The sequence below is a fragment of the Rhododendron vialii genome, chromosome 4a, assembly GCF_030253575.1.
Source record: "Rhododendron vialii isolate Sample 1 chromosome 4a, ASM3025357v1".
NCBI lineage: Eukaryota > Viridiplantae > Streptophyta > Magnoliopsida > Ericales > Ericaceae > Rhododendron > Rhododendron vialii.
The window spans coordinates 36,439,134-36,465,813 of NC_080560.1; the positions used below are offsets into that span (position 1 = coordinate 36,439,134).

General features: G+C 39.3%; 3 protein-coding genes and 2 pseudogenes across 5 annotated transcripts; 2 read left to right on the top strand and 3 right to left on the bottom strand.

Moving 5' to 3' along the window:
* Positions 1-16,114, bottom strand: part of LOC131324102 (putative pentatricopeptide repeat-containing protein At1g12700, mitochondrial) — a 50,558-nt pseudogene extending 34,444 nt beyond the window's left edge.
* LOC131324112 (1-aminocyclopropane-1-carboxylate oxidase homolog 11-like) lies at positions 1,253-4,129 on the top strand. The gene is made up of 3 exons (XM_058355939.1): positions 1,253-1,904; positions 3,263-3,584; positions 3,669-4,129. The coding sequence occupies exons 1-3, from the start codon at positions 1,369-1,371 to the stop codon at positions 3,912-3,914; spliced, it is 1,104 nt and encodes a 367-aa protein (XP_058211922.1). The 5' UTR covers positions 1,253-1,368; the 3' UTR covers positions 3,915-4,129.
* On the bottom strand, positions 4,539-6,281 carry LOC131323963 (pentatricopeptide repeat-containing protein At1g62720-like; annotated as a pseudogene).
* On the top strand, positions 9,877-21,859 carry LOC131324109 (1-aminocyclopropane-1-carboxylate oxidase homolog 11-like). 3 transcript variants are annotated; one of them, XM_058355937.1, is made up of 3 exons: positions 9,877-10,495; positions 11,477-11,798; positions 11,883-12,367. In XM_058355937.1, the coding sequence occupies exons 1-3, from the start codon at positions 9,951-9,953 to the stop codon at positions 12,126-12,128; spliced, it is 1,113 nt and encodes a 370-aa protein (XP_058211920.1). In that variant the 5' UTR covers positions 9,877-9,950; the 3' UTR covers positions 12,129-12,367. The 3 variants fall into 3 exon arrangements, with proteins under 3 accessions (XP_058211920.1, XP_058211919.1, XP_058211918.1); XM_058355936.1 differs by lacking the exons at positions 11,477-11,798; positions 11,883-12,367 and adding exons at positions 20,991-21,312; positions 21,399-21,859 and having other exon boundaries at positions 9,880-10,495; XM_058355935.1 differs by lacking the exons at positions 9,877-10,495; positions 11,477-11,798; positions 11,883-12,367 and adding exons at positions 19,303-19,973; positions 20,991-21,312; positions 21,399-21,859.
* A 2,671-nt stretch (positions 21,860-24,530) lies between these two features.
* LOC131324106 (1-aminocyclopropane-1-carboxylate oxidase homolog 1-like) lies at positions 24,531-26,213 on the bottom strand. Its single transcript, XM_058355931.1, has 3 exons — positions 25,584-26,213; positions 24,970-25,291; positions 24,531-24,887 (listed from the first exon to the last, which is right to left on the bottom strand). Exons 1-3 carry the CDS (start codon positions 26,129-26,131, stop codon positions 24,642-24,644), a joined length of 1,116 nt encoding a protein of 371 aa, XP_058211914.1. The 5' UTR covers positions 26,132-26,213; the 3' UTR covers positions 24,531-24,641.
* Between the last annotated feature and the right edge of the window lie 467 nt (positions 26,214-26,680).

The window sequence follows — 26,680 nt, forward strand, 5'->3', positions numbered from 1 at the left end:
TTTGATTCTATGCCAACTCATGCAAGTATGCCAATCTTCTGCAATTTAGCAAAGTCCTTTTAAAAACCTATATAGAGGTCGATCATGCAAAGATCATTGGTGCAATGATTCCAATGATGCTATAAAGATCAGCATAAGATTTGGTCAGTATACCCTAGCAATCAATGCTAGATTTCTTTCAAGATTTGTTGACGGGCTTTTTAACCCCAACCTCATGCCAACTCAGTTTTGATTCGAGCATACCTCATCGAATCCGTGTAAGATTGTCACTCAGGTTTTTGAAAAATCTTTCGTTACTGCCCTGACCCAACAGATTCTGTTTGGGGAGATTGATCCAAATCCATGCATGACTTTACCAAAGTACGCCCACACAAAAACCCAAATTGTAAATTGCAGCAAGGAAAACAGGACATAGAAGGAAAAGATAGAAAGTCTAAAAACCCATTAAAGTAAAAAATAAAACCACAATCTTGATATCCAAATTTGTGGGAGCCACCACCCAAAGCCTGCGAATCTACCATACCACCCTCCAAAACACAATACAACCCTACACAATAACTGCATACATACAAGGGCATGTTTTGAACTTCACACAGATGGCTTCGTCGCTTACATGCTCTCAAAACAAGCCAATCCTCCCTTAGGAAGTCAAGGAGGGATAGGGATAGCATCTGTTTTAAGTTTAAAAATGGCGCGAGTCTATACATTTGCTGGCTAATGCTGGATGTCAAAGATTGATTCAAGTTTCGTGCTACTTACCACTCCTCAAGGCCAAGGACGGGGTTAATTAAAAAATATAGTACGTCTTTTGTAATGGACGATAATTTGGAAAGGAGGGAGTGTAACATTTGGGCCAAGCTCCCTGTGAAACAGTTTACGTCTCTCTATAAGGTTTGTGTTTCTTGTACTTCATCCTTATTATCAATGAATTTCTTTCTCTTCCTCAAGAAAAAAAAAAAAAAACATAGAATATCGTAATAATATCGTAATCATGATTTGATTACGATATGATCATGATTTTTGTGATTACGATTTGATTGTAATTTGTCAATTAGGATTATTTTATTTCCATAATTAGGCCTCTTCTCCTTGTATATATAGGTGGCCCGTTGTATAGTTTATTCAATCAATTTAATACACATTTTCCATCTTTGTTTTATTCTAACAGCCCCAATACACGTTCAGAGCTTCTTGTCCAAGTAAAGTTGACTTTGATTCTAGTTTTATTTAATCCTTCAAATAGATTGATGAACTGTCAAGTTACCTTATTATTAAAACCGTGAGAAATTTTATTTTTCAGAAATGTGATTATAAAACAGAGGACTTCGACTACTCCTCCTCCATCTTCTCCTCTGAATTGAACAAAGAATGGATATCTCAGGCACCAAATTATCCTACCCAGAAAGTGCTGGAGACCATTTTGACAGGGCAAAAGAGGTACAGGCTTTTGATGATTCGAAAGCCGGAGTCAAAGGGCTAATTGATGCCGGAGTGGTAAAAGTCCCAACGATATTCATTCGCCCGCAGGATGAACTGTCTGAGGATTTGAAAAGTCCACCGGTAGAGATGCAAGTGCCGGTCATTGATCTCGGGAGCATTGGAGAACATCATAGTCGGGAAAGAGTTGTGAACGAAATCCGGCGTGCGTCGGAGGAGTGGGGATTCTTTCAAGTCGTCAACCACGGAATCCCGTTGACTGTGCTGGAGGAAATGATTGATGGAATAAGAATGTTTCACGAGGGCGATCCGGAGGTAAAGAGAGCGTTGTATTCGCATGATCGGACGAAAAAAGTGAGATTTGAGAGTAACCACAGGTCAAAACATGTGAATTGGAGGGACACCTTGACCATCTCTATGCCTGTTTCTGACCATCTTGACCCTGATGAAATTCCCAGAACCTGTAGGTATGTTGTTTCAGTCTTACTCCTTTTGAACGGCAAACTTTTTTGAATTAATTCTTGAAATTGTTACAAAGATTAAAAGGACAGTCTTCTTCCTTCAATTGTGGTTTATCTTTAGAATTAGTTGATGTGGATTTTTTTTTTTGCTGCTACTATTAGTTGACATGTCTTGAAAAGCCTTTAGGTATCTCATCGAAAAATCCAGTGGTTGGCACAGGGGCAGTTACTTGATAATCAAAGACTTCGGGAGGTCTCTAAACGGGGTCTGGGGTTTACTCCCCTCCGCGAATTATATCTTTTTGAGTAGGATGAGTCTAGACAGGATTTTCCCCAGCTTTAGTTGGATCCCCTCCTAATAAACTGTGGAAATTGATCCTCCGAAATACACTTAGGACTGGGCCATGTAATGCACCGAATAGTTTGATTGATATGATCGGCTCCTCAACCATTTCAAAACCAATTGGCTATGAGTGGAGAAGTCCCAGATGTTATTAAGTGATCACCCATTCCACTCCCAAGCAATGTGGGATTCTATTTCCTTAATATCCCCCATCACGTGCAGCCGCATTTGAGGTCTGTCACGTGTGGCCACTTTTGGGTCCTATCATCGTGCAGCCTTTTTGTTGGTTTGTCATCGTGGGGTGTGGATTGTAAATTTTTTTAAAATGTGGGGTGGAACGGGTCCCGCTCTGATATCATGCGGAAACTTTATTTCCATCTCAAAACCAATTGGCAATGAGTGAAGAGGTCACAGATGTTATTAAGTGATCACCCATTCCACTCCCAAGCAATGTGAGATTCTATTTCCTTAACATTGTCACTTCCGAATTAGGTTAATTTCTCTAATAATTCATAGGTTATCTAATCAATTGCATAATTTATCAGACGTCTAAGTTATTCTGTCTTCTTTCCTTTTTTATTGCAAGGGTAACCAATTAATCCAGGTGAATAGCGGGGAGGGTAATTAAATTTTTGGGAGAACGCATCCTGATTCCTCTATTTATTATCAGGGAGCCCAATTAAGCCGGGACAAAGTCTCGTTTGGACTGACCCGATGCATGAATAGATAGCAAACGAGTGTGAGTCAAACCCATGCCAAAGGCTTCATGAGGCTTCAGGTTGTCATTTGACTACCACTTCTTCTTTCCTTTTTTCCATACAAAAGTGCAAAGCATACTATTATGATCTGCCATTACTTTAAACCATCCGTCTATTCGATATCGTAACAAAAGTAAACCAACCATTTGGTGTTCGGCGTATCGAAATTTGTATCGAGAACAGTTTTCACCTCAATTGATCTTAATTTTATTAGAGGAGAATCAATTCCAGTGTTGCGCGGTCTTACATAGTCATGTTCGCAGGGCTTCAACAATCGAGTATATCAAGCACGTTACCTACCTGAGACATACTCTATTTGAGTTGTTATCAGAGGCTCTTGGCCTTGCACTTGACCACTTAGCCGCCCTAGAGTGTGCTAGAAGCGGCACTTTCGTCTGCCATTATTATCCAGCATGCCCAGAGCCAGAGCTGACTTTAGGAACTGGCAAGCACTCAGATCCTGTCTTCGTCACTGTACTCCTACAAGACCAACTTGGAGGCCTCCAAGTCATGCATAAAAATCGGTGGGTTAATGTTAAACCGATTCCCGGAGGTTTGGTAGTTAACATTGGGGATCTTCTCCAGGTTTGTCCTACTAATTACTACTATAACTCATCAACTATAATGAGATTCAGTCATTTTTCTGATTCTGTCCTTATTTTGACCTAGATCATATCTAATGACAAGTTCAAGAGTGTTGATCATAGAGTGTTGGCAAACCGTGTTGGACCGAGAATTTCTGTGGCAAACTTTTTCACTGGGGTTTTTGATCCTCCAAAGGTCTACGGCCCTATAAAAGAACTGATATCAGAAGAAAATCCTCCAATATATAGGGATTTTACGGTAAGCGATTACATTGGAATTTTCTTTTCGAGGCCGCTTGGCAAGCCTGGGCTCGACTATTTGAAGAAATAACCCCAGTAGGAATTACAGGGATTGCGTTTCCACACACCACATTATGTAGTATATGAATAATGTTTCTGTACGGTTGTATTGTGATGACCTTTGAATTGTTCCTTTCTACTACAGTAGTACTTTGTAATTCAAATTATATAAGCTGTCTTCTTGTTTTCTGGTACTTTATACGGACAATAAAACTACCAATGCATGCATTCTATTGGTCTTCTAAACGACTTGTTAAGACAGATTTGTCTTCGCTACTTCGCTACAGTGCTTACGATTTTCATGGACGTCTATCTCCTAGCACTACTTGATCGAACGCCCCACAAAAGCATCACTAAATTGGTGGGTCCTTTGGAATCAGCTTGGATTGGGAGATTCCAGATGCTATTTTTGTGTAGAGGCTTATTTTCCTTGTTTGTAGACAGTTTTAGTGGATTAGTTTTGAAGGAAAAATTCAAAATATCCCCAAACTTTACACACTGAAAGTCTAGACTCCCAAACTTTCAAATAAACAAAGTTATCTTCCGTTTTTCAAATAGACCATTTCTATCAAATTCAGTAAAAAACAAACAGAGAAAACCCAATAGTTCAAGCTTGTACCCAAGAAACGCAGGAAAACCCAATAGTTCTCTAACTTCAAGACCCATATCCTTGATCAAGTAATCCGTCTTCTCTTCCAACAATCCATGATTGTATTGCAGTACCTGGGATGCTTCTAACCATTTCCTCGTAAAGTAGCAGAGCCTCATTCAACTTCTGTTGTTCAATAAAACCTTGGATGATAGCGTTGTAAGTGCCCACTATCAGGCAATACACCATTCTGGTCCATTTTCACTAACAACTCGGTAGCTTCATCCAAAAATCCTTCTTTACAAAGACCACGTATCATGATATTATATGTAATGAAATCCGGTTGTAACCCCTTGGAAGAAAGTTTAATGAAAAGATCCCTTGCACTTTCAAGGTTACTAATCTTGCAAAATGCATCAATGATGATATTGTAAATAGCAATATTGAGACCTAAACCTTTGTTTTCAATCACGTGAAATAATGACAATGCTTCATCTATATGCCCGGTCTTGCAAAGCCCCCTTAACAACACAACAAAAGTTTTACACTCAGGAGTTAGGCCCGCAAGTTCCATCGCATTGAGAAGTTCTCGACCAACTGTAAATCTACCAAGCCGAGAGATACCTGAGAAGATAGTGGTAAAAGTTGCAAGGTCAGGCTTCAAACCCCTTTGAGGGATTTCTCGAAAGAGACCGATGGCCTCGTCTATTTTCATATTATCGCAAAACCCCCGGATTAAAATGAGGTAGCTACGAACCGTAGGTTGAATGCCCCTATCCACCATGGTATTCATCACTCTCATTGCCTCATCCATCTAGCCTTGCAAACAATAGCCGTTCATTAAAGAATTGTATGTGATTATATTAGGATGCACACCTCTTTGAATCAAGCTTTCAAGTACTTCTTCTGCCGCTTTTGTCTTCCCTTCCTTGGTAAGTGCATCGACCAAGACATTGAATGTAATGATGTTCGGAGAAATACCAATATCCAACATCTTTCCTAACACTCTTGTAGCCTCCTTCCACTGGCCACAACTACATAAGCCATGAATCAAAGAGTTATAAGTAACAACATTCAGGTGAACTCTTTCTCTTTCATTTCGTAAAAAAGGTTCAAAGCATCATCCACCATTCTATCCTTGCAATGACTGTCAATGATCATGCTTTACACCATTCTGTTAGGTTTACAACTTCCCTCATCCATGATCCTAAGCCACCTCACAGCCATTCCGGTGTTTCCCTTTTTGCAAAGCCCATCAATAATGGTTCCATACATAACCACATTGGGCTCAGTTTCCCCCTTTCTCATTAATCTCTCGAATAACTCAACAGCTTCAGTAGTTTTATCTTCTAATATAAGTCCCTTTATCAGGGTAGTGAAGGTAGCTACATCAGGTGTATAACCGCGTTTGAAGATGCCACCTAACAAAGAGAACCCAAAACCGACTCGATTCATGTGACAGCAACTGTTTATTGCAATGTTCAAGGTATACAAATTTACCCGAGTGCCTAGTAAGTGCAAATTTTCAAAATGACAAGGAGCCTTGACGTAATGACCCATTTTCACAAGAGTCCCTAATGCTATATTGATGTCGAAAATGGGTGGGAAAGGTCGCATTTGGGAAATCCGATTGAGAAACTCTCGAGCTTCTTGGAGCTCGTTGGGTTTAACAGAGCTCTTTTTCCTCAACAGCGGTGGGTGTTTTGCTGGACTCGTAGTTGGAGAAATAGGGTTTCTAGAGTGAGAATGAATACGGAAGGAAACAATCTGAGAATGGACTCGTAGTTTTAATGGCGCGAGTCTATACATTTGCTAGCTAATGCTGGATGTCAAGGATTGATTCAAGTTTCGTGCTGCTCACCACTCCTCAAGGCCAAGGACAGGGGTAATTAAAAAATATAGTACGTCTTTTTGTAACGGACTATAATTTGGAAAGGAGGGAGTTTTAACATTTGGGCCAAGTTCCCTGTGAAACAATTTACGTCTCCCTGTAAGATTTGTGTTTCTTGTACTTCATCTTTATTATCAATGAATTTCTTTCTCTTCCTTCAAAAAAAAAAAATGACCCCAGTACACACGTTCATAGCATCTTGTCCAAGTAAAGTTGACTTTGATTCTAGTTTGGGAAAATTTCAAAACCCCCCCTGAACTTTCTGACAACTCGCAAAAAAACACCTGAACTTTCACTATTAACAAAAAAACACCTAAACTTTGCATTCCGTTAACAATTTGACCCCTGCCGTCCAATTCCGTTAGTTTGAAACGGATGGAGCTAACGGAAGGCGTTAACTTTTTTTTTATTTTTTACTTTTTACATTCAAAAATTACTTTTAACTCTTTCTTTTTTTATTGGTAAATAAATGTGCAATAAAGTTCTTTTTTCTTATTATTTATCGAAAATTACTTTAACCCTATTTTTTATTTTCAAATTTTACCTTTCCCCCCTCTCTCTCTCCCCCTTTTTTTTCTTATTAGGATCAACTCCACACCACCAATTAATCCCACAACCAACCGCCTAAGCCTTAGCCACAATTTCAGAAATTCAAAAGTTACAAATAGGGAATGTAGTAAAAAAAAAGAAAATGTTACAAAGAGGAGGTTAAAAGAACTTTTGAATTTCTAAAATTGTGGCTAAGGCTTAGGCGGTTGGTTGTGAGGTTAATTGGTGGTGTGGAGTCGATTCTAATAAGAGAAAAAGGGGGAGAGAGAGAGGGGGGAAAGGTAAAATTTGAAAATAAAAAATAGGGTTAAAGTAATTTTCGATAAATAATAAGAAAAAAAGAACTTTATTGTATATTTATTTACCAATAAAAAAAGGAAGAGTTAAAAGTAATTTTTGAATGTAAAAAGTAAAAAAAAAAAAAAAGTTAACGCCTTCCGTTAGCTCCATCCGTTACAAACTAACGGAATTGGACGGCAGGGGTCAAATTGTTAACGGAATGCTAAGTTTAGGTGTTTTTTTGTTAATAGTGAAAGTTCAGGTGTTTTTTTGCGAATTGTCAGAAAGTTCAGAGGTTTTTTTTTGAAATTTTCCCTTCTAGTTTTATTGTAATCCTTCAAATAGATTAATGAACTGTCAAGTAACCATTATTAAAATCGTGAGATATTTTCACTATGTTCGGTTTTCCATTTTGAGTTTTTATTTCATAAAGTTGTTTTTAATGCCAAAAAGATGTGGGGCCAAAAAGAGTTTTACCAGGTCGGCAAAGACTACCTCTTTGACTTTAAAATCTGACTATTGAACCATGTGGTGTACTGCGGATCAAAAAAAAAAAAAAAAACCATGTGGTGTACAGTAAAATGGGCCCCCACCACTCCCACCCTTCTCTGTCCTTTCCCTAGCTTTTCAAGAGAGATGAGTGGTTGGGATGAAGTTTCAAGATAGAGATGAGTGGCTGGGATGAATTTCCGAGAGAGAGATGAGTTGGGAGGAATTGAAAAGAGAGAGGGTTTCGGGACAGATTTTTGTCCAACTTGCCAACTGGGTCTTTAACCTTCCCTTTTTCTTTTTGGCAAAATCTACTGTCTATAAGTGGGTCCGGCAGCTTTAAAGTTCTGTACGTGTCCTCTGAAAATGGGGCAAGTAAAAGATGCATAGATTGTATGAATGAAAATGACGAAAATAACCCCTCCCTTCCCTTTAATGACAAAACTAGCATGCTGGGACTTTTACCACCAAATGACGACCACTTTTCCCAAAGCAACTTTCCCTCTTTTTTCTTTTGTAAATAAGGTCCTGTTTTTACTAATAAAAAAAAAATTTAACGTATTTTACCATTTCATTTTCATTAACAAAAAAGTTTCAGTATTTTACCATCTTGTTTCTACAAACAAAAAAGTTGTCAACAAACACTATTTTTACTACGATAGCCAAAAAATTTCATTAATTTTGAAATTGTTACAAGACTCATAGGAACAAGGAAATAGCATCATGCTCAAGGAACAATCATCTGCCCCATCCGATACCCAAAACCTAGCTCAATCTGAGATCCAAAACCTACGATTGGCAAGAAGCCAATCAAGGACATCCTTCGAACCGAAGCCTAAACACCCCTATGAGTCTAAAAAACTCAGATATTACAATTGCTATAGTAACTCTGCTCATAATCCATCAACAACTTATTCACTACAAGAAACAACTTGACATTTCTCAACAACTTATTCACTACCAGAAACACCTAACAACTTCTTGACTACAAATAACAATCTACAAATTTTCACTATCGAAAACACCCTGGTAAATTCCGCCAAGGAGTTTTTTGGTTTCTTGGGTTTTTTTCGTTTTGATCTCCTTCAAATTTTTTTCCTTGTTTGTTAATTTTGCAACAAAATTTTGTAAATTATTGATTTGTCTCGATAAAAAAATCAAAAAAATGAATTTATTTTATGTAATATCCAAGATAAAGCCCAATCCATGCCGTTCATTAAATATACATTTTTTAAAGGTTCCCGCGAAAAATCATCTCAATACGATACCTATATATACAGTCGGAAATCTGAATAAAAAGTTGGATGATTGGATTGAGCACCTATAAGTATCGGATTGAGTTGATTTTTCACGGGAACCATTGAAAAAATATTTTATATTTAATAAACGGATCGAATCGTTCGTGTAGACCCATGATAGACCTCACAATAAAATCTGTACACAATCTGTACACAAATATCTGCATGGTTAGTAGCGTTGATTGGTAAAATAGCTTTATTTTGAAAGTCGAAAAAAAATATTTACACTGAAGCTGCGGAAAGAAAATTAATGAACCATTGGTCGTTGGAGTAGTAAAAAAGGAGGTGCATCTCAGATGGGACAGAGGGTAATGGGGTCAATTTGCCTTAACAACTCACATCAGTCAATAACATGGGAGGAAAAGGCCGGCAATGCTTTGAAATTGGCGGTAGTACAACCCTTTTTGGGCGTGTGCAGGAGACCGTAATCAGCCCACAAGGCTGACTATAGAGGAACCGTTTCTTTTTTTCTTTTCTAGTAAGTCTTAGTTAGAAGTTTCATTTATTTTTGAAATAACTCATCCAAATACATATTTTTATATTTTAACTCAAAATTTTCAATCCAAATTGTGAACCAAACAAAACTTTTATTTTTCAGAAACGTGATTACAAAACAGAGGACTTCCATAATTAGGATTTGATTGTAATTTGTCAATTAGGATTATTTTATTTCCATAATTAGGCCTCTTCTCCTTGTATAAATAGGTGGCCCGTTGTATAGTTTATTCAATCAATTTAATACACGTTTTCCATCTTCGTTTTATTCTAACAGCCCCAATACACGATCAGAGCATCTTGTCCAAGTAAAGTTGACTTTGATTCTAGTTTTATTTAATCCTTCAAATAGATTGATGAACTGTCAAGTTACCTTATTATTAAAACCGTGAGAAATTTTATTTTTCAGAAATGTGATTATAAAACAGAGGACTTCGACTACTCCTCCTCCATCTTCTCCTCTGAATTGAACAAAGAATGGATATCTCAGGCACCAAATTATCCTATCCAGAAAGTGCTGGAGACCATTTTGACAGGGCAAAAGAGGTACAGGCTTTTGATGATTCGAAAGCCGGAGTCAAAGGGCTAATTGATGCCGGAGTGGTAAAAGTCCCAACGATATTCATTCGCCCGCAGGATGAACTGTCTGGGGATTTGAAAAGTCCACCGGTAGAGATGCAAGTGCCGGTCATTGATCTCGGGAACATTGGAGAACGTTATGGTCGGGAAAGAGTTGTGAACAAAGTCCGGTGTGCGTCGGACGAGTGGGGATTCTTTCAAGTTGTCAACCATGGAATCCCGTTGAATGTGCTGGAGGAAATGATTGATGGAATAAGAATGTTTCACGAAGAAGATCTGGAGGTAAAGAGAGCGTTGTATTCGCATGATCGGATGAAAAAAGTGCGATTTGAGACTAACCGTAATTTGTACAAGTCAAAATATTTGATTTGGAGGGACACCTTGAACATCTCTATGCTTGATTCTGACCATCTTGACCCTGATGAAATTCCCAAAACCTGTAGGTATGTTGTTTCAGTCTTACTCCTTTTGAACGGCAAACTTTTTCTAAGTTAATCCTTGAAATTGTTACAGAGATTAAAAGGACAGTCTTCCTCCAATTGTGTTTTATCTTTATAATTAGTTGATGTGGCTACTATTAGTTGACATGTCTTGAAAAGCTTTTAGGCATCTCATTGAAAAATCCAGTGGTTGGCACAGGGGCAGTTACTTGATAATCAAAGACTTCGGAAGGTCTCTAACCGGGGTCTGGGGTTTACTCCCCTCCGCGTGTTATATCTTCTTGTGTAGGATCAGTCTAGACGGGATATTTTTCCCGGCTTTAGTTGGATCCCCTCCTAATAGACTGTGGAAATTGGTCCTCTGAAATACACTTAGGACTGGGCCGCATAATGCACCGAATAGTTTGATTGATATGATCGGCTCCTCAACCACTGTTGTCACTTCCGAATTAGGTTAATTTCTCTAATAATTCGTAAGTTATCTGATCAATTGCATAATTTATCAGACCTAAGTTATTCTGTCTTCTTTCTTTTTTTATTGCAAGGGTAACCAATTAATCCTGGTGAATAGCGGGGAGGGTAATTAAATATTTGGGAGAACGCACCCTGATTCCTCTATTTACTATCAGGGAGCCCAATTAAGCCGGGACAAAGTCTTGTTTGGACTGACCCGATGCATGAATAGATAGCAAACGAGTGTGAGTCAAACCCATGCCAAAGGCTTCATGAGGCCTCAGGTTGTCATTTGACAACCACTTCTTCTTTCCTTTTTTCCATATACAAAAGTGCAAAGCATAATATTATGATCTGCCATTACTTTAAACCATCCATCGATTCAATATCGTAACAAAAGTAAACCAACCGTTTGGTGTTCGGCGTATCAAAATTTTTGTGTCGAGAACAATTTTCACCTCAATTGATCTAAATTTTATTAGAGGACAATCAATTGCAGTGCTGCGTGGTCTTACATAGTCACGTTCGCAGGGCTTCAACAATCGAGTATATCAAGCACATTACCTACCTGGGACATACTCTATTTGAGTTGTTATCAGAGGCTCTTGGCCTTGCACTTGACCACTTAGCTGCCCTCGAGTGTGCTAGAAGCCGCACTTTCACCTGCCATTATTATCCAGCATGCCCAGAGCCAGAGCTGACTTTAGGAACTGGCAAGCACTCAGATCCTGTCTTCATCACCGTACTCCTACAAGACCAACTTGGAGGCCTCCAAGTCATGCATAAAAATCGATGGGTTAATGTTAAACCGATTCCCGGAGGTTTGGTAGTTAACATTGGGGATCTTCTCCAGGTTTGTCCTACTAATTACTACTATAACTCATCAACTATAATGAGATTCAGTCATTTTTCTGATTCTGTCCTTATTTTGACTTAGGTCATAACTAATGACAAGTTCAAGAGTGTTGATCATAGAGTGTTGGCAAACCGTGTTGGACCGAGAATTTCTGTGGCAAACTTTTTCATTGGGGTTTTTGCTCCTCCAAAGGTCTACGGCCCTATAAAAGAACTGATATCAGTAGAAAATCCTCCTATATACAGAGATTTTACGGTAAGCGATTACCTTGAAAGTATCTTTTTGAGGCCACTTGACAAGCCTGGGCTCGACTTTTTGAAGAAATAACCCCAGTAGGAATTACAGGGATTGGGTTTCCACACACCACATTATGTAGTATATGAATAATGTTTCTGTACGGTTGTATTGTGATGACCTATGAATTGTTCCTTTCTACTACAGTAGTACTTTGTAATTCAAATTATATAGCTGTCTTCTTGTTTTCTGGTACTTTATAAGGACAATAAAACTACCAATGCATGCATTCTATTGGTCTTCTAAATGACTAGTTAAGACAGATTTGTCTCCGCTACGGTGCTTACAATTTTCATGGACGTCTATCTCCCAGTACTACTTGATCGAACGCCTCACAGAAGCAGCACTAAATTGGTGGGTCCATTGGAATCAGCTTGGATTGGGAGATTCCAGATGCTATTTTTGTGTAGAGGTTTATTTTCCTTGTTTGTAGACAGTTTTAGTGGATTAGTTTTGAAGGAAAAATTCAAAATATCCCCAAACTTTACACTCAATGTCTATTAGACTCCCAAATTTACAAAAAAATTAATTTTACTTCCAAAATTATCTTCCATTTTTCAAATAGACCCTTTCTATCAAATTCAGTAAAATTGATAACAAAAATAGCTAACAGAGAAAACCCAATAGTTCAAGCTTGTACCCAAGAAACGCAGGAAAACCCAATAGTTCTCTAACTTCAAGACCCATATCATTGATCAAGTAATCCATCTTCTCTTCCAACAATCCATTATTGTATTGCAGTACCTGGGGATGCTTCTTACTCATGATCAAAATGTCATTGCAAGTTAGCCCATAGTTCAAATACAGCCCAATTACCTGCTGAAAATTCTTGCAGCTGATTCTGGTTTTTTCAAATCCTTTGTTCTGTTTTTATACCCAATATTCACCAAAAATACCAACTTGTAAGCAAGGTTCTTTTCAGAGGATCAATCAACAAGACTAGAATTACGGATGGATCTATCAACAAGACTAGAACAGTTGTAAATGTTATTATGGATGGATCTATCCTTCAAATTTGAGAATTACTTCTGCCACAAATACATTCTTCATCTAGCTCTCAAAGAACTAGAACGCGAAAATACACAATGCGAAAAGCAGAGGCTCCCAAACATCCCCTTAAAAATAGTATTAGTCATAAGTCTATGGCTTTTGGGCTTTCGTAGGGACCAATTCAATCACTGCATTTCCGATCGAAACAATTCTTCTACCCTTTTCATTCTTCCTATGGAGTATCATAAAGGAGATAAGAGGACAAATAGGCATTCCACTGCATTGGAAAAAACGTAAAGAACTCCAGAGAGAAATACCTGAATGGGAGACTTTTTGAACTTCTAGAAGTGAAGGAGGGCAAAGAATTGAAGAAACTAAAAGAACGGAATAAAGCACCGACATTCAGCATCCTTGATACACCAGTAAAAACTTAGGTTTCCAAATGGATGAAGTGAACTCACAATTATGATACAAGGCCACACCTTATGGGGGATACCACTCATCGCAAATTCTTCATGGAACTTAAAGATCGTCAAACTAAGAAAGAAATGTAACCCACAAGTGAAATATAAAATATGAAATTTTACAGACTGTTATTTTTCTTCATTTCCCCCTTCCTTTTTTTCTTTTTTTTATAATGTTCATTCCCCTTCAAGATGCAGAAGGAAATGACTGTCATTATTTTTAACTAATAAACGCTATATTAAATCTCTCCCTTGCAATCACATCTTACAACATTTGTTGAGAGAGAAAAGCGGATGTTTTACAACCAAATATTGAAACTAATAATGGGATTACTCAAGCACCAGAAGAGGATGTCAGAACTCATACCAGTAGATGGAGAAAAGATCAATAATTTTGCAAAGGGAGGAAGATAAGAGTACATAAGAATCTAAAACATGTGGTAATGCTAAGAAAAAAAGAATTAATGCCACCGCAAATCATGGTACACTAAGCAATTTAGAGGCATTCAGAGAGTAACTTAAGAGTGGAAGAGCTAAGGGGACATATGTTAGAACAGTGTATTCCACCTTTCCAAAGGAAAAAGAGAGGCTATGAATGCAAATTCCTAGTATACCACTCATATACATAGGCACAAAGACGAGAGTTTTGCTCAATGATAGCCTACACACTTTTGTGTAAAACTAGATTTACCTTCACAGCTCCATGTCTATCGTGGGCATGAACTTTGTTATCACTTCTTGGAGAGCAAGATCGATCATATATTCATATCCCTGAGTTGAGATTAAATCCTTAATCATGCGAAAAGTAGATGCATTGGGTGAATTACCCCTTCTAACCATTTCCTCGTAAAGTACTAGAGCCTCATTCAACTTCTGTTGTTCAATAAAACCTTGGATGATAGCGTTGTAAGTGCCACTATCAGGCAATACACCATTCTGGTCCATTTTCACTAACAACTCGATAGCTTCATCCAAAAACCCTTCTTTACAAAGACCACGTATCATGATATTATATGTAATGAAATCAGGTTGTAACCCCTTGGAAGAAAGTTTAATGAAAACATCCCTTGCACTTTCAAGGTTATTATTCTTGCAAAATGCATCAATCATGATATTGTAAATAACAATATTGAGACCCAAACCTTTGTTTTCAATCATGTGAAATAATGACAATGCTTCATCTATATGCCCGGTCTTGCAAAGCCCGCTTAACAACATAACATAAGTTTTACTCTCGGGAGTTAGGCCCGCAAGTTCCATCGCATTGAGAAGTTCTCGACCAACTGTAAATCTACCAAGCCGAGAGATACCTGAGAAGATAGTGGTAATAGTTGCAAGGTCAGGCTTCAAACCCCTTTGAGGGATTTGTCGAAAGAGACCGATGGCCTCATCCATTTTCATATTATCGCAAAACCCCCGGATTAAGATGAGGTAGCTACGAACCGTAGGTTGAATGCCCCTATCCACCATGGTATTCATCACTCTCATTGCCTCATCCATCTGGCCTTGCAAACAATATCCGTTCATTAAAGAATTGTATGTGATTACATTAGGATGCACACCTCTTTGAATCAAGCTTTCAAGTACTTCTTCTGCCGCTTTTGTCTTCCCTTCCTTGGTAAGTGCATCGACCAAGACATTGAACGTAATGATGTTCGGAGAAATACCAATATCCAACATCTTTCCTAACACTCTTGTAGCCTCCTTCCACTGGCCACAACTACATAAGCCATGAATCAAAGAGTTATAAGTAACAACATTCGGGTGAACTCCTTTCTCTTTCATTTCGTAAAAAAGGTTCAAAGCATCATCCACCATTCTATCCTTGCAATGACTGTCAATGATCATGTTATACACCGTTCTGTTAGGTTTACAACTTCCCTCATCCATGATCCTAAGCCACCCACAGCCATTCCGGTGTTTCCCTTTTTGCAAAGCCCATCAATAATGGTTCCATACATAACCTCATTGGGCTCAGTTTCCCCCTTTCTCATTAATCTCTCGAATAACTCAACAGCTTCAGTAGTTTTATCATCTAATATAAGTCCCTTTATCAGGGTAGTGAAGGTAGCTACATCAGGGGTATAACCGCGTTTGAAGATGCCGCCTAACAAAGAGAACCCAAAACCGACTCGATTCATGTGACAGCAGCTCTTTATTGCAATGTTCAAGGTATACATATTTACCCGAGTGTCGAGTAAGTGCAACTTTTCAAAATGAGAAAGAGCCTCGACGTAATGACCCGTTTTCACAAGAGTCCCTAATGCTATATTGATGTAAAAAATGGGTGGGAAAGGTCGCATTTGGGAAATCCGATTGAGAAACTCACGAGCTTCTTGGAGCTCGTTGGGTTTAACAGAGCTCTTTTTCCTCGACAGCGGGGGGGTGTTTTGCTGGACTCGTAGTTGGAGAAATAGGGTCTCTAGAGTGAGAATGAATACGGAATGAAACAATCTGAGAAGGGCGTGGAGGTAGAGAGAGAAGAATACCTCTTGGGAAATTAGAAGATTCAATGGGACTGATTGCAGTGAAGACACCAATCCTCTCCATCCTCACGAATTCGAAAGCTTAGATTGGATTAATTGTACTGATGTCTCCTGAGTTTTTTGACGACAACCAATAACGCTACGTCCCCCGCGTCTTATGCGGTGACCAGCTCACCGCACGGTAGGCCCCACCCCTTTTTAAAAAAATGAATCAGCAGAAAACAAAACCTCGCAAAACCCACGTTCCGTTCTTCTGGTTCCAAAAGAGAGGGGGGGAGAGAGAGAGGCGACGGAATCGCGACGACCACCGCCGCCGACCCCATCATCACCTCCGGCCACCACAGCGGCTCCACCTCCGGCGACCACCCCCACCACCTCTGGCAAAAACCTGCTTTTTTGCCCTAGATTCAAATCGGCAGAGTAGGTACACTCTCTCCCTCTCTCTGTGTGTCCGTCAGCCATAGCCCTAGAAATTGGGGGTTTCACTCTGATTAGGGTTAGCGCTGAATTGAAATTGGGGATTTCGGAACTTGTTTCGATTTCGATTTCCCTCGGATTAGGGTTAATGCTGTTTCACTCGATTTGAGAACTTGTTGCTCTTTTTGTTTGATGGTTGGGGCGGGGGCAGTTACTTGGTAATCAAATACTTCAGGAAGTCTCTAACTGGGTTTGACTCCCCACCGTGTGCAAAACATTCTACTCATAAAAGAGGGGGCAAAAAAGAAAGAGGCAAACTTGCATGAAAGTGAGGTTAGCAAAAAAAAAAAGAGACCGACAAAATCAACTGTCTAATTTAAAGATCCAGATTAGTTTTTTAAATTGGTGTGAACAAATTTGTAAGTTCTTAGAACTACAGCTCCAACTTACGAGCATAATACATTTCAGAATCTCAACTACAATCAATGAGAACCATTGCAAAATTATGTATTTGAAATTGCGAATACATGCAAATACCCAATAGATAGAAATAATTAAAATCAATTCATTCAATTGTAACGAAAAAGATTCTTAGTCTTACTATCAGTTCGAATAACAAACTCAAAACCTATGTATCAAAGAAGTTACTCGGTGCGGAGCTTCATCTCCCCCATTAGACAAGGGGACAAGGGATTTAGTCGGCCATGGATTGAGAAGACAAAGGCGCTTGAATTTGAAGAACGAATGAAAGACATGGAGCTTTTCTCTTAGATCCACTCTTGGCTCTCTCTATGCTTGCTAAAAAAGAGCAAGGCACCCTAAAATAAGTTTTGGAAAGGCTATTTATGGTTTTTGTAATGCAGCGAAATTCATAAGAGCTTAGTTAGCGTACTAGTCCGAACGAGATAAATAACTCGAGTCCATGAGAAAACCTTGCGTACAAAGAAAATAGAGAGAAACTTGGAAATATTGTTGATAAGAAACTGAGCAAAACATTAGGTTTATAACCCTTTTATAGGGCGGAACCCAAAATCCTAATAATAATAAGCTGAAAAATAAAAAGCTTTTCCCAAAATTGAAAACGGGAAAGAAAAACGGGACTTTTCCAAGAATTACAGTTTAAGAGTTATTAACGAATCAAAACTTTCCTGAAACAACAAAGAATGTAAATTGAAGACCTAAACCAAAGAATTTGGCCGAAAAATACTGGGGCTCACAACTTAGGATTGTGAGTCTTGACTGCAACAGGAAAATAAGTCAACCCGCCAAGTTTGGGCCTATTGTGTGAGCTCATCAGAATTTTGTCAAATCGGATAATCAGTAATTAAACATCGTTTGGGTTTCCAAGACTTGGCACGGTCCAGTTGATCATGAAACTGGGCCTCCACATGTTCTACGTCATTTTGATCGAAAAATTAGTACATAAAGATGCTAAAAAACGGAGAAATTTGGTTCCAATGGTCCGGACCAGAGCACGAATCGTCCGAACCATGACTGATGTAAGCTATTCGAGCGTTGAGGCCCCGTTCGTCCGGACCAAGGCCGGGCTGGTCCAGACCACATGTACTGCAAGTTCATATCTTCTTCAGGAGGTTCTGGTCCGGACTAGTTTTGACCCCTCTTTACTTCTCGGCTTTCACTCTTTGCTCCTTATCACCTCTAACAACCTCCACTTTGCTACTTTTCGCCTCCAATGGTCTCCAAGACTTGCTACCACGAATCCTAAACGCAAAACATATTAAAATAACAACGGAAAGGACAGCAAATCGTAAATTAAAGGGATAGAATGGGTGCTTTTCAGTTTCCACCAAGTTGGGATCTTTTTCTCACGACTAGTCTCTATCTTCTGAAGTTCATTGGGGCTCCAATTTCTGCAAGAATAACTCTGTCAGGGCCTCGTTATTCAACCTCTGTTTTGCTGCTTCTATCTACTACCTTTGGATGGAGAGAAATGGGCGTATCTTCCAAAGGATTGGGCATGACTCTTGGATGGAGAGAAATGGGCATATCTTCCAAAGGACCGGGCATGACTCTGGTTGAGTTATTCGCCAAATCTTAGAAGAAGTCAAGGCCTGTGCAAGCTCATGGAGGAATGTGCCCAAGACTGTGGATAACCTCGACATCTGCTGCGATTGGGGGATTCTAGATGCTATTTTTGTGTAGAGATTTACAGTATGTTCCTGGTTTGCAGACAGTTTTAGATGTTTAGTTTTGCCTCTGAGTTGTATGGTTTTCATCTGGGCTCCTAGCCTCCTATGAGTCTTGTTTTTGTAGCTTAAGCTCTATGATATCCTGTTCCAGAGCTTTCTCCCTGAATTTCATGGCCGTTGTCCAGTTAAAAAAATTGCCTGGTTCCAAAAAGAAAAAATCGTAAGTATTTTATCATCTAAGCCGACAAATTATGTGCAATTATTTTGTCATCATTTCATTTGAAAAATGTCATAATGCATTATAATTCTAGAAAGGAGGGAGTATAACATTTGGGCCAAGCTCCCTGTGGATCAATTTCTGTATTTATAACCCTTTTCTGCAAGACTGCGACAAACAGTAATGTGTTGCGCAGAACAAGTCACCGCAAGAAAGAGGAAAGACCTCTACCTATGAGAAGAGTGCCTTCCAGGAAATTTGTTTCCTAGTATATGTCTGATGTACATGTACAGAGATTGTTGCCCAAGTAAAGTTGACTTTGATTCTAGTATTATTAATCCCTGAAATTGATTGATGAATTGCCAAGTTACACTTTTTTATTAACCCAAGTAGAGTCCAAGCATAGCACATGCAGCACGTGGTTTTCCCATTGATTTTGTGCTGTATGCTTTGATTTTGTGCCATTGGCTGACGTGGCAAAAGGGTATTTGTTTGGAGGAAAAACCCATTTTTCCTCCCCTGGCGCCTGGCGGAGAGAATTTATTAAACGTGACTTTAAACAGAGGACTTCAACTCCTCCTCCATCTACTCCTCTGAATTAAACAAAGAATGGATATCTCAGGCACCAAATTATCCTACCCAGAAAGTACTGGAGACCATTTTGACAGGGCAAAAGAGGTACAGGCTTTCAATGATTCCAAAGCTGGTGTCAAAGGGCTAATTGATGCCGGTGTGGTAAAAGTCCCAAAGATATTCATTCGCCCACCAGATGAACTCTCTGAGGATTTGAAAAATTCACCAGTAGAGTTACAAGTGCCGGTCATTGATCTCGGCAACATTGGAGAAGGTTACAGTCGGGAAAGAGTCGTGAAGGAAGTCCGCTGTGCGTCAGAGGAGTGGGGATTCTTTCAAGTTGTCAACCACGGAATCCCGTTGGACGTGTTGGAGGAAATGATTGATGGAATAAGAATGTTTCACGAAGAAGATCCGGAGGTAAAGAGAGCATTGTATTCACTTGATCACGTGAAAAGAGTGAGATTCTATAGTAACCCGGATTCGTACCAGTCAAAATTTGTGTTTTGGAAGGACACCTTGAACATCTCTATGCTTGTTTCTGACCATCTTGACCCCGATGAAATTCCCAAAACCTGTAGGTACGTGGTTTTAGTCTTCCTCCTTTAATCGTGTTTTATCTTTATAGTTAGTTGTCATGTCTTGAAAAGCCCTTAGGTATCTCCTTATTGAAAACTAGAGTGGTTGGCGCGGGAGCAATCAAATAATTCGGGAAGTCTCTAATTGTGGTTTGACTCCCCACCGCGTGTTATGCACTCTTGCGTAGGATCAGTCTAGACGGAATTTTTCTCAGGCTTTAATTGGATCCTCTGGCAATAGACGGTAGAAATTGGTCCTCCAAGCTGGTCGGATATTTTATGCGAGATATCTAAGTTATCCAATGAAAGAAGGTTTTCCCTCTTTGCTGTTTCGATGTATTGTGCGAGATATCTAAGTTTTCAAGAAATCCTCACTTGATAATGATCGAGTACGATGAGAAAGCCTCTTCTTGTTCTTTCCTTTTTTTTTTATTGAAACTCCGGTCACCGATTAATCCAGGTGATTAGAAGGGAGCGCAATAAAATTTTGGGGAGAAACACACCCTAATATCTCAAACGAGTGTGAGTCGAACCCCACACCGAAGGCTTCACAAGGCCTCGGCTTGTCATTTGACTCTCACTTCCTTCCTTTTTCCATACAAAAGTGCAAAGGATACTTCTATGATCTGCCATTACTTTAAGAGAATAACTTATTACGGAGCCGCGCAATCATAGCCGTCCGTTTCAGCAATCAATGGTTGAGATATGTTTTTAAACTTTGGCCAGTAATAAATATTTCTGACCGGTAATAGTTGTATTTAATCCGGACCGTCCGAAACACTTTTGGACGCTCGAGATTGTGGTCTGTAAAACTTATTCACGTCCCCTCCGTGAATAAGTATTCCTCTTACTTTAAACCATCCATCTAATTCGATGTCATTACAAACGTAAACCAACCATTTGGACGTTTGGCATATCGAAATCTAAATTCAGAACCAATTTTCACCTCAATTGATCTGATTTGATCAGAGGACAAGCAATTCCAGTTCTGCTAGCTCTCTTACATAGTTACCTTTGCAGGGCTTCATTAATCAAGTATATCGAGCACGTTACCGACCTGAGGTGTACTCTATTTGAGTTGTTATCAGAGGCTCTTGGCCTAACACTTGATCACTTACCCGCCCTCGAATGTGCTAGAGGCCGCACCTTTCTTTGCCATTGCTATCCAGCATGCCCAGAGCCAGAGCTGACTTTAGGAGCCGGCAAGCACTCGGATCCTACCTTCATCACTGTGCTCCTACAAGACCAACTTGGAGGCCTCCAAGTCATGCATAAAAATCAATGGGTTAATGTTAAACCGATTCCCGGAGCTTTGGTAGTTAACATTGGGGATCTTCTCCAGGTTTGTCGTATTAAATATCGATCACTTATTGAGTATAATGCAATCCGGTCATTTTTCTAATTTCGTCCTTGTTTTGACTTTATTAGATCATATCTAATGACAAGTTCAAGAGTGTTGATCATAGAGTGTTGGCAAACCGTGTTGGACCAAGGATTTCCATGGCGAGCTTTTTCACTGGTGTTTTTGTTCCTCCGAAGGTCTACGGCCCCATAAAAGAACTGATATCAGAAGAAAATCCTCCTATATACCGGGATTTTACACTAAGCGATTACATTGGAGGTTTCGTTTCGAGGCCGCTTGACAAGTCTGCGCTCGACTATTTGAAGATATGATGCTGGTAGGAATTACAGGGACGTGTTCCCACACACCGCATCATGCAGTAATATGAATAACGTTTGTGTACGATTGTATTTTGATGACCTATGAAGTATGAATTGTTTCTTTCTACATTGTAATTTCAAAGCTGTCTTCTGGTTTTCTGGTACTTCATATGGAAAATAAAACTACCAATGCACGCAAATGTTTGATTGGTTTTCTGAACGGCCGCGTGAAATGTTCTTGTTACGGCTATTGAGAATTGAGATGACATCCCTAGATCATAGCTCGTATTGGTACTGGACATTGACAAACTCGTACAGCAACGGTACTATATAGTCTACATAATTGTATCGAATTCAGCTTCTTCTTCAACGTATAAATTCGGGTTCCCTGATACAACTGCAAAATACATCGCCCAAGTTGCAAGTTTGCAACTGCAAATTCATCAAACTCGGATTGGCTTCATGCTAGTGACAATGAAACGATGCATACACACAGTTGTGGCAGCCATGGGTGGCAGGAAGGAGAGACAAGTGGGGTCATACTTTTCACCCAGTTTTTACTTACTTGACCCCACTTCTAAATATTAATTTGCCCCAGCCCATTCAAAAAGATTTGGTGCTAAGTAAAAAAAGGGAGCAAATTATGTTAGTCGGATATAATTTGATATGCTTTTGGGAAACGTCTAGGTTGCGATAGGATGTTCTATATGCATAGTTACGATGCATGTCGTCGATTGGGGTAAGAAGTCAAGGGATGACATAGGTGCAATTAAACACCCCTTTGATTCACTTGAGCCAACCACTCGACTCACTCCTCTGGATGGCACACCGCTCCCTGATGCCACTCTTTATCGCCAATTGGTTGGTAGTCTTGAGTATCTTACTATCACCCGGCCTGACATTGCCTATGCCGTTCACATAGTTAGCCAGTTCATGTCTGCTCCTCGATTGACTCATTTTCAGGTTGTTCTTCGAATTCTTCACTATGTCAAAGGCACTCTATTTCATGGCCTCCACTATTCAACACATTCCTCCCTTGAGTTATGTGCATATTCCGATGCTCATTGGGCTGGTGACCCCACTGATCGTCGCTCTACCATGGGTTACTGCTTCTTTCTTGGTGACTCTCTCATCTCTTGACGAAGTAAGATGCAATCTCTTGTTTCTCGTTGTAGTAGTTAGGCAGAGTATCGTGCTATTGCTAACACTACTCAAGAGTTGATATTGCTTCACTGGCTCCTCAGTGATATGGGTGTTATTCATTCCACTGCTACTACACTTTATTGTGATAATCAGAGTGCTGTTCAGATTGCCCGCAATGATGTATTTCACGATCGCACCAAACATATTGAGATCGACTGTCACTTTATTCGATAACATGTTGTTTAGGGTAGCGTTCGCCTTCTCTCAGTTTCCTCATCCGATCAGACTGCGAACATCTTCACAAAGGCTCATCCTCCTGGATGTTTTCATAACTTGGTATCCAAACTCAAGGTGGTAGTGTTTGCACTACCACCTTGAGTTTGAGGGGAGATGTTAGAATATCAAAACATATAATATCGTAATCATATCTTGATATGACATGATTATGATATTATATGATTCTCTTGATCTCTTATTATTGTAATTGGATTGATTCTCTTTCTATAGTTAGGCTCCCTCACCTTGTATAAATAGGAACTTCATTGTACAACTTATTATTAAATTCAATACAATATTTCTTCTCTCTTATTTCACGGGTGGTAGGGGAGTTCTCCCGATGGGACTCCTCTTTCTCACGTCTCTCCTCTGCCCAATTTTTCCCCCACATATCAATACAATACATGCACATACATATTTATACCTAAAACAGGTTCATCCATCTACCCCACACATTAATACCAATGGGCGGCCTTTGGAGACTTCACATCCGGCAACTTGCACAGCTGCCAACTTTGACATTTTGCTTTCCTTCTTTTCGGCCAGCCTCAGTTTTTCCTTCAAGCCAACCCACACATGGGCGGCTAAATCACATCCCCACAATAATTAAGTTCAATATTTCAACAGGATTGCACTTAGCGTTTTCTATTGCTTCAGTTTTATCCATATCTATTTCCATCAGTCATTTCTCATATTTTAGTTTTTTTTGGCGTACGACCCTCTCCGGTCCTTTTAGATTGAAGCTGGACTGGGGTTCTTTTCTGTCTCACTTCAATATTGGGCAACAATTGAGAACATCAATCGCGCCAGAAATCATCCTAGTCGGATATTATTTGATATGCTTTTGGAACACATCTAGGTTGCAAGTGGATGTTCTATATGTGCATAGTTACGATGCATGTCAGTCGATTGGGCTAAGAAGTCAAGGGATGACATAGGCGCAATTAAACATCCCTTTGATTCACTTCCTTATTTTTTTTATTTGCCTACAATAGTAAGAAATAAGCTAGTTTGGTGGATTTTTTTCCACGGTCTTTTCAGTTATTTTCTCTTAATCTTTACAAGATTCAGGTGAAAAAAAATTCATCATTTTTTTTGATCTTGACGAGAGGAATCATGTGTTAGATTTCTTCGAGGGTTCCAACTTAAGACCAATGGCGAAAAGTGGAGTAGCCTCTAGAATATATTAACTAAGATTGAGTGGCTTAAATAAGCGATGTGGGATAAATCTAACATCATATTCTCATTGCTTTCTTTCTGTATTTATCTCTTCTTTCTTTCTTTCCTTCTCCGTAATCACAATGTACAAAATAATGGTTTTTGATTCAGACATATTTGAACGAAATGGAAAGCATCTAATACAATTAATCACCAAATCATATATCTCTTTAAAACGTTGTCAACGAAAACTTAGTGGGAAAAACCTTTGCCGAGGGAAAAAAAGTACGGAGTACAATATTATTCAATGGATACTGCCCCAAACACACAAAAAAATAAAAACCGATAGTGAATTTATTCATATGAAAAGGAAAAGTGTAACAGGACAACACAATGTAGCCTAGCTTCACAGATGAACTTTATGTATTTGCTTCATATCTTGTAGTCGTTGACCCTAGATTTGTCAAGTGCCCTGGAAAAGAACTTGGCAAAATAATCACTCACCAGAAAATCCTTGTACAGGAGAGGATTTTCTACCGATATCAATTCTTCTATTGGCCCGTACGGCTTCGGAGGTGATACGACACCAACGAAAAAGCACGCCACGGAGATTCTCGGTCCGGCAAGGCTGGTCACCACTCTATGATCAACGCTTTTGAACTTGTCGTTCGATGTCATCTGAAAATCAAAATAAGGTAATGAATTTGATTTTAAAGCTACTGAATTTAACAAAGGATATATTTACTAGCTAGGAACAAACCTGGAGAAGAACCCCAATGTTAACTACCAAACCTCCGGCAATCGGCTGAACATCAACCCACTGATTTTTGTGCATGACTTGGAGGCCTGCGAGTTGGTTTTGCAGCAGTACAGTGAGGAATGTAGGATCTGAGTGCTTGTCAGCTCCCAAAGTTAGCTTTGGCTCCGGGCATGCTGGATAGTAATGGCAAAGAAGGGTGTGATCTCTACCACATTCGAGGGCGTTTAAGTGGTCGTGGTTTAGGCCTAGAACCTCTGATAGCAACTCGAACAGAGTGTTTCCCAGGTTCGTAACATGCTTCATGTACTCCATTGTTGTAGCTCTGCAAATTTTAACACCATGAATTTGTTACTAGTACTTGAATTCTAGTTACTGCAGATTGGGATTGCAACGTGCGATTGTGAACGCCTAGAATGGTTGTCACACATTGGGCGAAAATAGGAATTAAGTGGAGGCAATATATTAACAAGTCTGTGCATCTACTGTATAACCTGAGGTTAATATTTTGAGTCACATAGTTGGTCTAATTGTAAGCAGGTCTGCTGGCATGGGTCGGTACAAGTGGTATCATGTTTTTTCAAAACATTTTTTTCTTGAAGTAAATAAAGCCATACCTGCACACTGGGGGAACCTCATCAGGACCAAGTTGATCTGAAGCAAGATTATAGATGGTCAAGGTGTCCCTCCAACTAGCGGATTTCGACCTGTACAAATCATAATTAGTCTCGAATCTCACTTTTTTTGCCCGATCATACAACGCTTTCTTTATCTCGGAATCCTGGTCGTGAAACAGGCGTATTCCGTCAATCATTTCATCCAGCACGTTCCAGGGGATTCCGTGGTTGACCACCTGAAAAAATCCCCACTCCTCGGATGCTATACGCATTTCGTTCACAACTTTCTCGCGCCCTTCACTTCCTCTTACAATGTCGCTGATATCAATAACTGGAATCTGTAAATCAGTACTCTTGCGCCTGGCAAGCTCCTCAGCAATCTCTTCAGGCGATCGGATGAATATCTTGGGGACTTTTGTCACCCCAGCATCTATTAGCCCTTTAACACCGGCTTTCGAATCATCAAAAGCCTTTAGCTCTTCTTCCCTGTTGTAGTTCACCGCAACAGAGGATTCTTGGCAGCCTGAGATGTCCGTTGTTTGATCCATCTATCCCTTGGTTGCTTTTCGGGTTGATATATTTTCTAATTCCAACATTAATTAACATGCATTAGGGTGGATGAGAAAATTAAAGGTGTCAACAAAAACTTTTCTTTGCTGGAGTAACTTTACTCATAAATTCATCAACAATTTATTCACTACCGGAAACACCTAACTTTTCGACCACAAATATTTTTCTAGATTGTCAACTTATTCACTAAAAACTTAATGCATTTTACCATCTCGTTTTTACTAACAAAAAAATTTCAGCACTTTACCATATCGTTTCTACTAACAAAAAGTTATCAACAAATATTGTTTTTGCTACAGTAACTTTACTCACAAACCATCAACAGCATATTTACTACCGAAAATAACTTGACATTTTTCAATAATTTATTCACTATAGAAAATACCTAACAACTTCTTAACCACAAATAAAAAATTACAAATTTTTTGCTACCGCAAACACGCAAACACCTAGAAATACATATAGGACTGCTCACTATGTATTGCTTATTTTATTATTTTTTCCCACAACTTCCACACACACAACCC

Coding starts and splice junctions, on each gene's coding strand:
- LOC131324112 (XM_058355939.1), top strand. CDS start 1,369: ATGGATATCTCAGGCACCAAATTATCCTACCCAGAAAGTGCTGGAGAC. Junction 1,905..3,262: donor GAAATTCCCAGAACCTGTAG/GTATGTTGTTTC, acceptor TCATGTTCGCAG/GGCTTCAACAATCGAGTATA. Junction 3,585..3,668: donor ACATTGGGGATCTTCTCCAG/GTTTGTCCTACT, acceptor ATTTTGACCTAG/ATCATATCTAATGACAAGTT.
- LOC131324106 (XM_058355931.1), bottom strand. CDS start 26,131: ATGGATCAAACAACGGACATCTCAGGCTGCCAAGAATCCTCTGTTGCG. Junction 25,292..25,583: donor GAGGTTCCCCCAGTGTGCAG/GTATGGCTTTAT, acceptor TAAAATTTGCAG/AGCTACAACAATGGAGTACA. Junction 24,888..24,969: donor ACATTGGGGTTCTTCTCCAG/GTTTGTTCCTAG, acceptor TTTGATTTTCAG/ATGACATCGAACGACAAGTT.
- LOC131324109 (XM_058355937.1), top strand. CDS start 9,951: ATGGATATCTCAGGCACCAAATTATCCTATCCAGAAAGTGCTGGAGAC. Junction 10,496..11,476: donor GAAATTCCCAAAACCTGTAG/GTATGTTGTTTC, acceptor TCACGTTCGCAG/GGCTTCAACAATCGAGTATA. Junction 11,799..11,882: donor ACATTGGGGATCTTCTCCAG/GTTTGTCCTACT, acceptor ATTTTGACTTAG/GTCATAACTAATGACAAGTT.